This window comes from Diadema antillarum, unplaced genomic scaffold (genome assembly GCF_040938485.1).
Source record: "Diadema antillarum isolate AM-2024a unplaced genomic scaffold, OU_Dant_1.0 scf00000154, whole genome shotgun sequence".
NCBI lineage: Eukaryota > Metazoa > Echinodermata > Echinoidea > Diadematoida > Diadematidae > Diadema > Diadema antillarum.
This window is the reverse complement of record NW_027271043.1, coordinates 189,878-204,373: the sequence shown is the minus strand read 5'-3', so window position 1 is coordinate 204,373 and position 14,496 is coordinate 189,878. Positions and strand designations below refer to the sequence as shown.

General features: G+C 37.0%; 1 protein-coding gene across 1 annotated transcript in view; it reads right to left on the bottom strand.

Moving 5' to 3' along the window:
- Positions 1-14,496, bottom strand: part of LOC139722006 (transmembrane channel-like protein 7) — a 44,474-nt gene that overhangs the window by 12,397 nt on the left and 17,581 nt on the right. Inside the window, exons 7-13 of the mRNA XM_071633333.1 lie at positions 13,133-13,393; positions 12,219-12,367; positions 7,563-7,710; positions 6,120-6,272; positions 5,131-5,282; positions 3,630-3,726; positions 2,759-2,856 (exon numbers count right to left, since the gene is read on the bottom strand). Of these exons, the coding sequence (XP_071489434.1) occupies positions 2,759-2,856; positions 3,630-3,726; positions 5,131-5,282; positions 6,120-6,272; positions 7,563-7,710; positions 12,219-12,367; positions 13,133-13,393 (1,058 nt within the window). The remainder of the gene's footprint in view (positions 1-2,758; positions 2,857-3,629; positions 3,727-5,130; positions 5,283-6,119; positions 6,273-7,562; positions 7,711-12,218; positions 12,368-13,132; positions 13,394-14,496) is intronic.

The following is a 14,496-nucleotide window of genomic DNA, read 5'->3' as shown; positions in this document are numbered from 1 at the left end:
TGACGTGGGTCTCACGCATGCAAAATTTCATCGCAATCGCACCACCGATGGCCGAGATCTCAGGGGGGGTGAGCGGAATCCATCCCCCCCGGTCTGAGCATAGCCAAAAAAGCCCGGCCCTTTTAGGGTTAAATGCAACAGTAATTACAAGTTTAGACTCCTTTCACTCAAGTCACATACAGCCACTTCAACTAGAGATCATTCAAACAATAAAGCTACTAAAAGAGAGAGAGAGAAAGAAATGCAGTATCCAGATTGTGTCCCATTCACATGATGGCCACTTAAGCCAGACACTAATCTCACAAGAAAACTAAAAGCAACTCAAAATACATAAAGCTCAAAGCTTGTCACCATGTTGCTCTTCAAAAAATCTCTCAACCAATAGAAATATGCCAACTGCACTTTCTGCATTGACAATGCTCATGATATCCATTCTTTCTCCTCAATATTGACCAAAAAAAGTCAATTTTTCTATTTGTGACTTCATTGCAATCAGAAACCAATATAATCCATTGATTTTTAGAATGTTCAAATTTTGAACAGACAGCAGCGATACTGAAATGAAAACATGGAAAGGTATTACACCATCCAGGGAGTATTCAGCATTAGCAGACATAATCAAGTACAATACATTTCTTTAATTTCATGTGTGATTGTCTCTTTCTAAGAATATGAAAGCATATCTTGCTTCAAAGCAAATGCATTCTCAAAAACAGTACTATGATATACAAATGAAGGTGATAACTTACATGTTTCTACGCAAGTTGCTCCAAATTGGAAGAAAAAAAAGGAGCTAAACCCAATTTTTGCAAAACTGACCAAAGACCAGTGGCGTATCTGGGGGGGGGGGGGGGGGGGGGGGGGAGGGGGACATGTGCCCCGGGCGCCACTCCCTGGGGGCGCCAAAAACGAAAAAATGGGGGGAAAAAAAGGAAAAAAAAGAAGAAGACCGGGGGGAGGGGGGGGAAAAAAAGGAAAAAAAAGAAGAAGACCGGGGGGAGGGGGGGGGACAAAATGACAATGTTTATTGTGTTCACACAAGAATTCCATGTTTTGTAAGCTGAGATACAAAAATTTTTGGCTCTCTCGCTGCGCTCGCTCGCCAAAATTTATATGAAAAAAAGAAGATCAGAACAAAACGTGATGATGACACGGAGAAAATGACAATGTCTATTGTGTTCACGCATGTCTTTTTATATTTAGCAGGCAACAACTGCAATTTCTTTCGTTCTGAAGCGGGGGGGGGGGGGGCACCAAAAAAACAAATCAACCAAGATAAGAACAAAACGTAATGATGACGCGGAAAATATACAAATTTCGGCTCACTCGCTCGTACTAATTTAGAGTATTTTTTGAAGTCCCCAGTTTGTTGGTATAAATGGTTATCTATAAGGCCGTCACTATATCTTGATTTGAAGAAATGACAAGAATTCCATGTTTTGTAAGATGAAATACAAAATTTTTCGGCTCGCTCGCCAAAATTTATCCAAAAAAAAATTAAGAACAAAACGTGATGATGACGCGGAAATATACAAATTTCGGCTCACTCGCGCGTACTAATTTAGAGTATTTTTTAAGGCCTCAGATTGTTGGTATAAACCATTATCTTCTGTATAAGGCCGTCACTATATCTTGACTAGAGTTGTAAGATTGAATAATCAAAAAATGACAAGAATTGCATATTTTGTAGACTGAAATTCAAAAATTTTCGGCTAGCCCGCTGCGCTCGCTCGCCAAAATTTATGTTAAAGAAAAAAAAGATAAGAACAAAACGTGATGATGACGCAGACAAAATGACAATGTCTATTGTGTTCGCACATGTCATTTTATATTTAGCAAAATATCACACAGAGCAGCGGCTGTAATTTCTTTCGTTCTGAAGCGATCGCCGAATGGATCAAAAGAGGACGCCAACGGTTTCGAACGTACAGTGGGGGGGGGGGGGAGGGTGCAAAAAAAAAAAAATCAAACAAGATAAGAACAAAACGTAATGATGACGCGGAAATATACAAATTGCGGCTCACTTGCTCGTACTGATTAAGAGTATTTTTTCAAGTCCTCAGTTTGTGGTATAAATCGTTATCTATAAGGCCGTCACTACTGTAAAACAAGGAATTTTCGCGTGCACTTTAATTTCGCGAATTTCGCGAGCGCCAAGATTCGCGAAATTAAAATGCACGCGAAAGTCCATGTTTACATTATATGCATTGAACGCCAGTGGCACTTCACGAAAATTTCATGCCACGAAAAAGGCTGTCGGCTCCAATTTGCAAAAAATTCATGCCGCGAATATATCATGTTTTACAGTATATCTTGATTAGAATTATAAGATTTAATAACCAAAAAATGACAAGAATTCCATATTTTATAAGTTGAAATACAAAAATTTTCGGCTCGCTCGCTGCGCTCGCTCGCCAAAATTTATCAAAATTTATTATATTTAAATCACCCTCAAAATACTCCTTTTAAATGCTTGAAAAAGCATATCATGTGGACCTTTTTTCAAAGACCCTACCGGGATGAGGTTGGGGTTGAACACTTTTTCAGAAATTAAGGGCCCAATTTTCGCGCTTGCCCCAGGCGCCGTTTTCCCTAGATACGCCACTGCCAAAGATGGAGCTGAAAAAAGAAGGAAAATCATCCACAAAATGAAAGACTCTCAGAGGATTAACTCCCATGTTTTCGAAGAAGTATATCATGTTTCATATTTCTTCTCCAGCCTGTTTTGATATTCTGTCATGACAACTCAATAACTTACCTGCGGATGAACTCTAGGAAAAATGTGGCTAAACTTTGCAGGATGAAATCAATGATGACGAGTTTGTAGACTTCTGTGCCAATGAAGGTCTCCCAACACTGATGCACGCAGGAGATACATGACATGGAGAGAAACCAAATTACATAAATTTTAAGAATTTCAGTCTTAAAGCGATCACTTTGCTGCTTCATTGATCTTGAGTCGCAGGAATATATTTCCTTGCATGGATGATTAAGACATTGTACACATAAGAAAAAATTAGAAAAATTTTCTTGCAGATGATTACACCACAACCTAAATGTTTTGATTGTGTAAAATGTTTACAAACATTCTAAACAAAAAGTGAAAACCATAGGATAAGATATGATATCAGTTTAAAAAGAACACATATAAATTTGAAGCAAACACAATACAAAGGTGAATAATCAGATCTATGGTACACAGGACTAAGCTCTCTCACCTAAAAGGAATATAGTCAACTTTCTACACAATTCAGACAAAATAAAACAATTGAAAAAGAGAAGACACACTATTGAGAATCATATAATATGTTCAAAGTTGCTGAACATATACTGTATACGCTGTTATTTTCGGGTACAGATATTTTCGCAAATGAGGAGGTTATAGAAATTTTCCCGAGATGTTGTTTTCGTGAACTGACGTTGATGCTAACGTAAATGCGCTATCACCCTAGCGCATGGACACATTTTCGCGTGTTGTTAAATTTGCGATCCAACTGAAATTCGCGAAAATTAAACCCTCGTGAAAATAAGACCTTATACAGTATGCATATGACTTGAGACACAAAAGATGCATATCATACAATATATACATATATATGTATATTCTGCATATATCTGGCTAAACACACCTCAACACAGTTGTTTGCTTGGCCCTCCGTGCAGCTTATCCTGTTGAACCAGAAGTAGTACAGTACACACAGTACGGATGCTTTCATGAGAAAGGTCCTGCAGTAAGGTAGATAGGACACATAGCATTGTCATATGCATGATCCTTTCATGGAAAGACTGTGAATGCTTTGGGCCAAGCTACTTTAATATGATTAAGGTATATTCTTTGCTGCAAAAATCATCCATTTTTAGTAAAATGGCACTGCTGAATTTCACAAAAAGTTTTCATATGAGGAGACATAGAACTTTGATGGAACTGTATGGGTCAGCGCATATGCACAAAATTGGAAAGAAGTTTACAAATGTTTGCTCATTTCGATGAAAATCAGGAACTTTAATCTGTTACCCAGTGTCACCCATTCAAGAATCTGTCATGCATTTTTTCTTCAATGCCAGTGCGGTCCCGAAAAGAGTCTACTCTATATCGTCATTTATGTAAGTATGTTCTTCCTGTCCTCTTTCAGGACCACACTTGAATCCAAGAAAGAATACATAGTGTACCGTAAAAACCAAGGAGGTACAATGTATACCTCCTTGGTGAAACTATCCCCCACTAACCTGCCGGCTTGTCATTTTTTTTTTTTCTGACAATCCTAGAGAAAATTAATGTTTCTGTCTCTTCTCTCACTACCCAAATCTACAGTAACCCATACTGTACTGTATGTCCCCAAAATATTACAATGGTCCCCTCTTCAACGATAACTTAAAAGTAGTGAATCAATCCAAATACAGTTTCAGGGTATGAAACTATACTGCCCTACTTTGGCAAAAAAAAAGCAAGTGACATACCATCCGAATCCGAGTTATTGTGTTTTTATCATTCACATAATGAGCTCTTCTTCCAGGCCAAATTTCATGCAGAAACACTTATCCTACTAAGAGATATGTTAGATAAGACATCATGATAGTCCATTGACGTCAGTGTAAATGACAGACACATTTTGCTCTTTTACAAGAAATGTCACTTTTGTCACTTGCTTCCTTTTGCCAAAGTAGGGCAGTATAACTTATTACCCACATCTCACAGAAAACCCCATCTGATTTTCTTCAGTGGACTGGTCAAAGAGAAATGAGGATTTTTGTAATACATGTCAGGAATCCCTTCTCTCCAAGTTGTGTCCATTTTGTTCACACATTAATCCACAGTTCCAAAAGCACCCAAGTGCTGAACTTGGACGAATCAGAACCATGACATGCTTTACAACTATCAACAATTTCCCTGTGACGACTTAACCAAAATAAATAGGGTTTTCTGAAATATATAGGTAAGCTGTTATATTTTTGGACCCTAAAATAGCATTCAGAAAGTTTTATCATATTGGAAATTATCAATGCAAAAATCTGATTGTAATCTTTTTTTCTTTTTTTCTTTTTTCTTTTTTTTTTCTTTTTTTTTTTGGGGGGGGGGGTGGGGGAGACATACTGTATATAAGACTTCACGATGACCTGAACATTTCTCACCTGAAGAGGGCGACATACAGCTGCATTCGGGGGTTGGAGTATTTCTCCAGGGAGCTGAGTACACTAAACATGTAAGGCAGGATGAGGTTATAGCCCCCAATGATGAGGGGGACGGCCAGCTCACGAATCACCATAATTTCTGTGTCGATGTCCTGCAGCAAGAGGTGCATGCATGTAAGAGAGCATTGGTAAACAAGAACCACAAGACTAAAGCCTGACCCATGCTCATAGAGGGTTCTTGGGAAGATATTTTGTTCAGCTCGTATTTTGAGAGTGAAATTAAATGGAAGGCTATTACTTCATGCATTTTCTTCATGAAAAACAAACACATAAGAGATTCGACAGCTACGGCAAGTAAGATACTTTAAGAAAGTTGGCTGGGAGAGAGGATGATTTTGAATTTTCAGCAAAATCTTATTGACAAATCAGAACATACTGCTTCTCGTTCAAAGGGAACATTGTCATCTAAATCCCCCAAAACAATAACATGCAAACAAACAAATAAACAGGTAAATCATGACCAAAGCAGTAGAAAAAAAAAAAAGGCCAGGAATACCAGCAGTCACACCTGCTTTAATGACCACCTGTCTATACCCCACATAGCAACCACTTGCCTAACATGACAAATGACTGTAGACTTTGTTTCACTGAATGACCAATAAGTGTGCACAAAGACCGCCAAGTAGTGCACAGCAGTGACCAACTTTACTACAGTGTTGTTGGCCATTGAATCTTGCCTACAGCTATGCAACCAGTGATTGTTTGAAGGAGCAGGGCAATTAACCAACACAATAGACTTTCTGTAGGTGTTGAGTAACATGGTATTTGCATCATCAAATGGGACAATTAGTATATCTACCACAATGGCTATAGCATCAAACCTGTTTACAGCAACCACCTGTCTAAAGCAACCACATTGCATCTTCCCACTGAAAGGTCGTTGAAGATAGATATTGAGAGTAGAGCAGCATTATACTTATAGTACTCACGTCTACTACATTCTCATACATGAAGATGATGATATAGCAGGCCCCAGCAATGATGCCTAATACAGTGATGTTGACAACAAGTCTCAGGAGATAGATGCCCAGCTGCTTACAGCATCCAAACTCATTTGTCTCGTGGTGGCTGGACAGGGCCTCCTGTACGAGATGCAAAATTTGGTCTCAGTAGACAGATGCACTCAAAATCAAATCCAATGAAACCATGATAGATGAATGTACCATACAGATATATACAATATACATAAAGCATGTGCCAATGCAAACATAATTGATATGTGTACACACTCACATACACATATTGAAATAAATTATACGGATAAAGCAGAGAGAGTAACACAATTTTGGGGGTGACAGTGAATTTAAATTAAAAGCCACTTCACATTTTAATACAGGCTACTTAAAACGACAGCCCATCACCGTCATTTTGCTTAAATTTGTAACAAATCTCTGACATCATTCTGTATTTCAGGATTATAAGTCATGAAATATTCTTGATTAAATCATCTTTTTTGCAGAGTCATGAAAATGACACTTTTCAGACAAACAGAGAGCATAAATCAGGTTAAGTAAAAAGAGGTTGTGTTATCACATGATTTAACAATACTGTATTGAAACAAGTGTCAACAGTTTGTCCAGATTTAGACAGCTTTATTCTACACTGCATTTACTGCTTCTTAAAGGTTTTATGACACACAGATGCATGTTGATTTGTGTTGATTCATGTTACCCTCAACACCACTTTTGCGGTGAAATGAATATCTAGAAACAATACATATATTTTTGTAGTAATTTTCCTTCTTTTTATTTTTCGTCAGATTACTTAGATATGCCTACAAAAAAACAAAAAAAAACCTTCCAAACCAAGATTCTGGTTGTGACCTCATCTGTCAATCATTGCTAAAGTACTAATATGTTTAACAAAAGACATCAGAATGCGATTTTGATTCAGCATAACTTGTATGTTTCTGTGATATTAATGTGACTAACAAAAGACATGGCGAGAAAACATGCAAGTTATACTCGGTCTTGGGGAGAGTGCATTCCAATGTCTTTCGTTAATCATATTAGCTCTTTAGCAATGATTGTCAGATGAGGTCATAACCAGAATCTTGGTTTGGAAGCTTTTTTGTGGGTGTATCCACATAATCTGAAGAAAAATAGAAGAAAAATTAGTTTAAAATATATGGAATGTTTCTAGATATTCGTTTTATCGCAAAAGTGATGTCGAGGGTATCATGAATCAACACAAATCAACATGCATTTGTATGTCATAAAACCTTTAATTCTTGATGACTTGCCACTTGAGCAAACTTCCTGATCAAAAGTGGGTAACAATGTCAATGGCTCTGCACAGTGGTTTGATTATCAACAGAAAACTATAGACTCCAACTACATATTGTTGAAGCGAGGCAGCCTACAGACACTCACAGCAAGCTCAAGGTAGATACTCTTGTTCCTCAGCTTGGCTGTACTCTCTGAAGTTATGCTGTAGTCCCACCCACAGAAAGCCCTGGCTGTAAAGAAGTTGTAGTGCCGGTCACCGGTTACAAAGTATTGGCGATAGGCCTTCGACATTCTGCGCAAGAGAGAGAGAGAGAGAGAGAATTTACAAGTGGGTGAGAAATGGCAAAAAATCAGCACAGCATTATGAACTTTACTCAAATTTTGTGATTACATCTAGTCCTCATTGTTACCAGCAATCAATGTGTATGATGTGTGCTGAATATTGGCACAGTGATGTTGCAATTTTAATCTCAACATGAATAATTTACATTGCACTTGGTCCCCTTTGTCATTAGCACTAAAAGGACATAGCACACACACACACACACACACACACACACACACACACACACAAAACAAAAAAATGCTGGTGTGCTGATCTAATATGATTTAATCTCATCATGAGTAATCAAGATAGTATTGGTGCTAAAAGAGAATACACTGTAGTATGAGGTACAAATAAGCATGGTGCATTAACAGGTTTTAATGTCACCAGAAGTAAGTCACACAGGCAAAAATGGTAGTGCCATATTAATGTAATGTTTTATCACATAACTTAAGAATACACACCACTATGACAATTTCAAAATTTCAAAATTTCAACACCTGACTGTTATACTAAGTAAATACTTTTGGGGGTTTTGGTGTTGTTGTAGTTGTTGTTGGGTTTTTTTTTTGTTGTTGTTGTTGTTGGTTTTTTGTTGGGTTTTTTTTTTTTTTTTGGTACAAGCAAAAATTGCAAATCTGTTTCCTAGCTGCATAAGCTCATAACGTTCTGCATTATTTGGCAACAATAGAAAGCCCATGACCTCTTTTCCATACAGGTATATGTGGTTTTACTATCTCCTACTCACAGTACACTGTCACATGAATGTGCATGTGAACTTGAATGTATACATCATGGCACATCACAGGTCTGCCGAGTTTATGCGACAGATCTGGATTTCGGGTGTCAAATTTCAAAAGGTGGTGAGGGGGAGGGGGGGGGGGAGGGGAAAATTGAGACCACCCTTGCTTGCTGCACCCATGACAGAACACTCTGCAGCTGCCAGCCACTTTGTTTTTGTTTTGTTTTGTTTGTCTGTTTTTATCAGCCACCCTTTTTATCGGTCAACACAGAGAGGAGGAAATGGGTCTGGCAGAGTCCCGTTTCCTCGATTGCATCCTGAATTAATCGGAAGTATCAACTTCAGCGCACGGCGGCATCCTCTCTTCTCGGCCGGTCTGGTAGGAGTGTGCTGATAAAGGGACAATCATGTCAGCTTCATGTGAGAGTGAGTAACATACATGATTGTGTCTCATTACTCATACTTTAAAGAGGAAATTCACTCAAAAAAAAAAAGAAGCTCTAAAAGAAAGAGAAAAAGCAATCCCTACACAACGTTCCAAAAATGACAGAAATCGGATAAGGAATAAGGAAGATATGACATTTTAAAATTTCACTTTTTTTCGGAAAATATTTCTTGACCAGACCTTATGAACATTCAGATGAGCAAGTTGATGATGTCATGCCCTCACAGTTTTTCATTTATGTTATTTATGACATTTAAAAAAAAAACATTTTAAGCTAATAAAGGCAAAAGCATATTCCCATATAAAAATATGTGAGTTAACATTTGTTCCTTTTATTTCAGGGGGTTTTAAGGCAAGTTTTATATCTATACGGTTGAAATACGAAATTTTTGTAATTTTTGTACATGAAATGAATAAGAAATTGTGGGAGCACGACATCCTCAATTTGCTGCATTTGAATATTCATAACGACTAGTCAGGAACTGTTTTCCGAAAAATTTTGCAATTTCAGAATGTCATAGCTTCCTTATTTCATATCCGATTCTGATCATTTTTGCACTGTTCTGCAAGAATTTTTTTTTTCGTTTTCTAATGATATTGATAAAATTCTGGTGTGGATTTCTTCATTAGATCCAGACATACGAGTGAACTACCATTTTATAAATCATCTTTGCACTGTAACATCTTACTCCAAAGAGTGTCATTGCAATGCACCTGATAGTGGGGACAGAACTGGAGATCTCAAGTCCCCAATATCAACTTTGATAAGCAATGTTTTGATAAGGGAGGCAAAACAGCACAAAGTACGGGAAAATATTGCATGCACTACAGCTTAAGATTCTCTCATCAGTCATTCTATGACAAAGACTTGACTGGACAAACTGTTTAAAGGGAAACGAAACCCTAATTTTCATGTGCATTGAGTGAATGCAGTGATACTTGTAGAACACACCAGTGAAAGTTTGGCAAAAATCTGACAATCCATTCAAAAGTTATTACTTTCCAAAGTTTCGGCATGGATTTCAGCGCTGGATGAGAAGACTACTACAGTGTGGTGTCGAGTGTGGAAAATGATAAAAAGGAAATATAATGAAAATACCATAAAATTTCATTTTTATGAAAAGCACACATTCCTTTGACTTGTTACTGACATACCAGTATGTTAAGGGTAATATTATTCCCCCTGCTTTGTGAAAGGAGTAAGTCAAGTGCTCTTTGATTTACTAGAAAATTGAAAATGCTCAATTTTCTTTATATAATTTTCTTTAAATCATTGCACATACATGACATCAAAAAATGTTGTAGTCTTCTCATCCAGCAACGGCGACACCAAAACTTTAAAATTCATAACTTTTGAACAGATTGTCTGATTTTCCTCAAACATCACTGAGGTACTTCTAATGTTGCTGCATTTCACTCACTCAATTCACATTTACATTTGGGTTTCATCTTCCTTTAAGCCTCTCTAAGGAGCACATTATGCATAACAGCAAAAAGGTTAAGTTTGTAGCATTGTCATAATTTGATTTGTCATGCTGTCAAGTTACAACTCCGTACAAATAAGCAAGGTGAAATGAGCAAGATCTTCTGAGGTTAAGGACTTGCACTGAGTACTCCTACTGTACACTGAGCAACTAGTCCATGGTGCCTGAGTGATCTTGAGGTGCAAATACACAGCCAGACAGAGTAAATTTACACCAACCCCATCAGGTAGGATGATTCATGTTCAATATCAACCCTGGCCCCCTGGAGAGAATGTTAACATGACAAACAATAGAACATGTCTCCGGGAAATCTGATGTGATGTTTATTTGTACATGATGGTGTACCATGTGCACGTAATTCTCTTTAAAAACAGTGGACTTTATTCTGGTATTGATCACAGGGTAACATTGATAAACAGAGAAACCCAGATTCCATCAATCAAAAAAATACAGACAGCGAGATCTAATATTTCATGACATCAATAAACAATGACATGCACAACTTGTTAGTCTAAGATAGTATGTTGTCAGTCTATGGTGATAATAAGTTGTAAAGTGCTGTGGGCACAATATGGTGGAAAGGAGCGACATTTTGTAAGCAGCTATAATTAGTCATGCCCTTGGTAGCCGATAGATAAAAATACAAGTTGACTGTTTAGTCATCATCTAAGCGGGTTGACCTAAAATTAGACAGATATACAGTATATAAGTATGCAAGAAGGTAGGCAGGTATACAGACAGACGAGCATGTAGAGATAGATAAATGGAGAGACAGACATAGATAGATAGATAAAAGATAGATAGATAGATAGATAGATAGATAGATAGATAGATAGATAGATAAAAGATAGATAGATAGATAGATAGATAAAAGATAGATAGATAGATAGATAGATAGATAGATAGATAGATAGATAAAAGATAGATAGATAGATAGATAGACAGATAGATAGATAGATAGATCGATATAAAGATTGAAATAGATAGATAGATATATTGATAGATGGATGCATAGATACATAGATAGATAGATAGATAGATAGATAGAAAGATAGATAAATATAGATAGACAGATAGATAGATAGAGATAAAGATAGATAGATAGATAGATAGATAGATAGATAGATAGATAGATATAGAAAGATAGATATAAAGATAGATAGATATATATATATATATAGATAGATAGATAGATAGATAGATAGATAGATAGATAGATAGGTAGGTAGGCAGGTAGATATAAAGATAGATAGATAAATATAGATAGACAGATAGATAGAGATAAAGATTGCTAGATAGACAAAAGATAGATAGAAGATAGCATAGATAGATAGAGACTGACAGAGAGACAGACACACAAACATAGGGAGATATAAGGATGGGAAGATAGATAGACTTTCTATTCTTTACAGACAGACAGAGACGGAGGAAAGACAAACCAACGGACAGACAAGAAAACATATAAAACACTGCCTATATTGTCAGTACATTACAATGACTCTACTCACCATTATAATGCAACATTTACCTTTAATACAAGGCTGACCCATCTTTCTCTTTATTATAGGACCGGAAGATTCAATAAATATTCTCAAAATTTTGAGGAAAAAACTTGACAGCATCCATGTCGATTATTAAGCTATAATCAGGCTCTAGATATTTCTATTTCTATACCAGACAGCATTACTTTGACAGCATTTGGTGGAAATTCTGAACGCTTCTCCAAGAGAGGTTTAAACGCGGTTTGTACAGAAAAGGGATGAGAAAACAGGAGAGTCACACGCTAGAGTTATGATATACCAACCCTTGGGCGATCACGATGAGGATGATGAGGAAAAAGCCGACACTGGTGAAGAGATAGGCCAGGGGCATGCTGTAGCTGTTCTTGCCATCCACGCTGAAAGTCTCATTGGTGTAGTAGCCACAGTAGAGCTCAGTGTCTTTAAACCATCCCTGATGGATGAAGAAAAGGATAATGGTAGAGAGAATCCCCACAATCGCCATGGCAACGGACATCTAAACACTGCTGGTGCAAAGACTACAGGTATACAAACGATTCAGATGATAACAGTTTGTGAGTGAAAAATCAGTTTTGAGTATCAATATGGGTGTGAAAATAATTGCAGGAAAAAAAACTATTTTAGAAAAAAAACCTGAAACTAATGATAAATATGTTTGAAGTGCATTAATGAATTTGAATTGCCAAAAAGTCTGAAAAGTGGGTTTTCAGCAGCTTGAAAATATCTGAACTTTTAAACTCTGAACTCTCATATCCTTGTTAATCAAATTAGTGTACATTGTGAGCATTATAGGGATGGTATAATTCCAATTGAGATGGGGGCTTCAGGTTTCCAGCTTTTATTGTGAGATAATAAGAAGCCTTTTATGAAATATTCAAGAACATACAATTCTACGAGGAATGCAAAGTTAATTTGATGAAAACTTTTTTTGAAATGGTTGAGATATCCATAAACAAGAGGTACTAATAAAAGATGAGACCCATCTTTTATTATGAACACTTTGGTTTACTTTGTTTTTTAATGTCTCAGTCATTTCAAAACCGATTTTCATTAAATAAACTTTGCATTCCTCTTAGAATTGTATGTTCTTGGATATTCCATAAGCAGTTTCTAATTATCTCACAAAAAGTTGAAACCCAAATCCACCATCTCAGCCAAAACTATACCATCCCTTCATTAAGGCCTGGATATGGCTTACCGCTCCCGTCAGCAAGTCCCAGCCGGAGAACGTCTCAGAGTGGTTGTAGCGGGCGCTGGGCTGGTAGATGAACTGGGGCGTGGAGATGAAGCCGAGAGAGAGGAAGAAGACGGGGATGTTGAGGAGGAGCAGCCACTTGAGGAGGAGGAAGTAGGAGGTGACGCCGCTGCCAAAGTTCCCCTCGATCTCCTTGATGGAGTTCCGCCACAGCTCCAGCGAGTAGGTAAAATCCGAGAGACTCTCGACAAATGACTCCCATTTCTAGTCGCAGATATTCAGGAGAGAGGTGGCCACACGAATGGGTCAATCAAAAAAAAAAAGTTGAATAGTGTGGGGTCTACTGTAAAAGTTGAAATTTTTGCTATGAAGAATTTTTAAGTGAAAAATTGAGCAAAGAAAACGGAATTCTATCGGGATCGAACCCAAGACCTCCTAACTGCTAGCCCAGTGCTCTACCGACTGAGCTAGAGAAATTAGAAATGTAACAATTTTCAGGCATTTCACGCAACATGAAACGAGCACAAAAATAAAAGCCCGCAAATAATTTTGCTTGTTAGATCACTTTAGGTTTTCCTTTGTTCTCAACTCAATTCACATTTTCAACAAGTCACTAGAGAACTTCCTTGCCCGATCTACATAAACATACCATGTCATACCATTCACAGTTTTTCATGTTTCATTTGATTTCTGAGTTCCCTCTCCTGATTCCCTGATATTACATTACATGCCCTGTTCTTTTTTTCTCTCTCTTTTCCTACTTCTTAACTTATTCATGATTCTTATTTCTCATTGATTGCTATGTGAGTGTCTTAGGAGTTGGCATTTCGTTTGTATGATCTAGAACTTAGACTTTTAATGCATCATGTAGCACATGTACAGCCTTTCTCTTTTATGGGATTCATTAACTCATATTTCATTTCATTTCATCTATTTCCACATTAAAAACAACAATCACTACAGTTTGAAGTCATAGTATGAAGATATTCATTGTGGGGGACCAATCAAAAACATTTCAGGCTTGATGGGAAAAGGCCCCAAAGTATGTGTCCATTTATGTTCTTTACCGTTTGTTTGTTTCGCTTATTCATTCCAATAGCAGATCAGTGCTAAAAATACAAAAAAGTGTTCAATCAAAATGAAATCAATCACATATATCAAGGAAACAAAATTGGAGTTTACAAATTTGCAACATAAACAGTACGTGAAAATGAAAAAGAAAACACGAGAAAAGCCTTGAGGCCTCCCATGAAATAAGTTCTCTCAGGTATGAGTGCTTGTAGAGGCACACTGAATGTCATACAATTTCAAACATATTGAAATATCTATATTTATTGTATATTTATATACACTGTATTTGACTTATA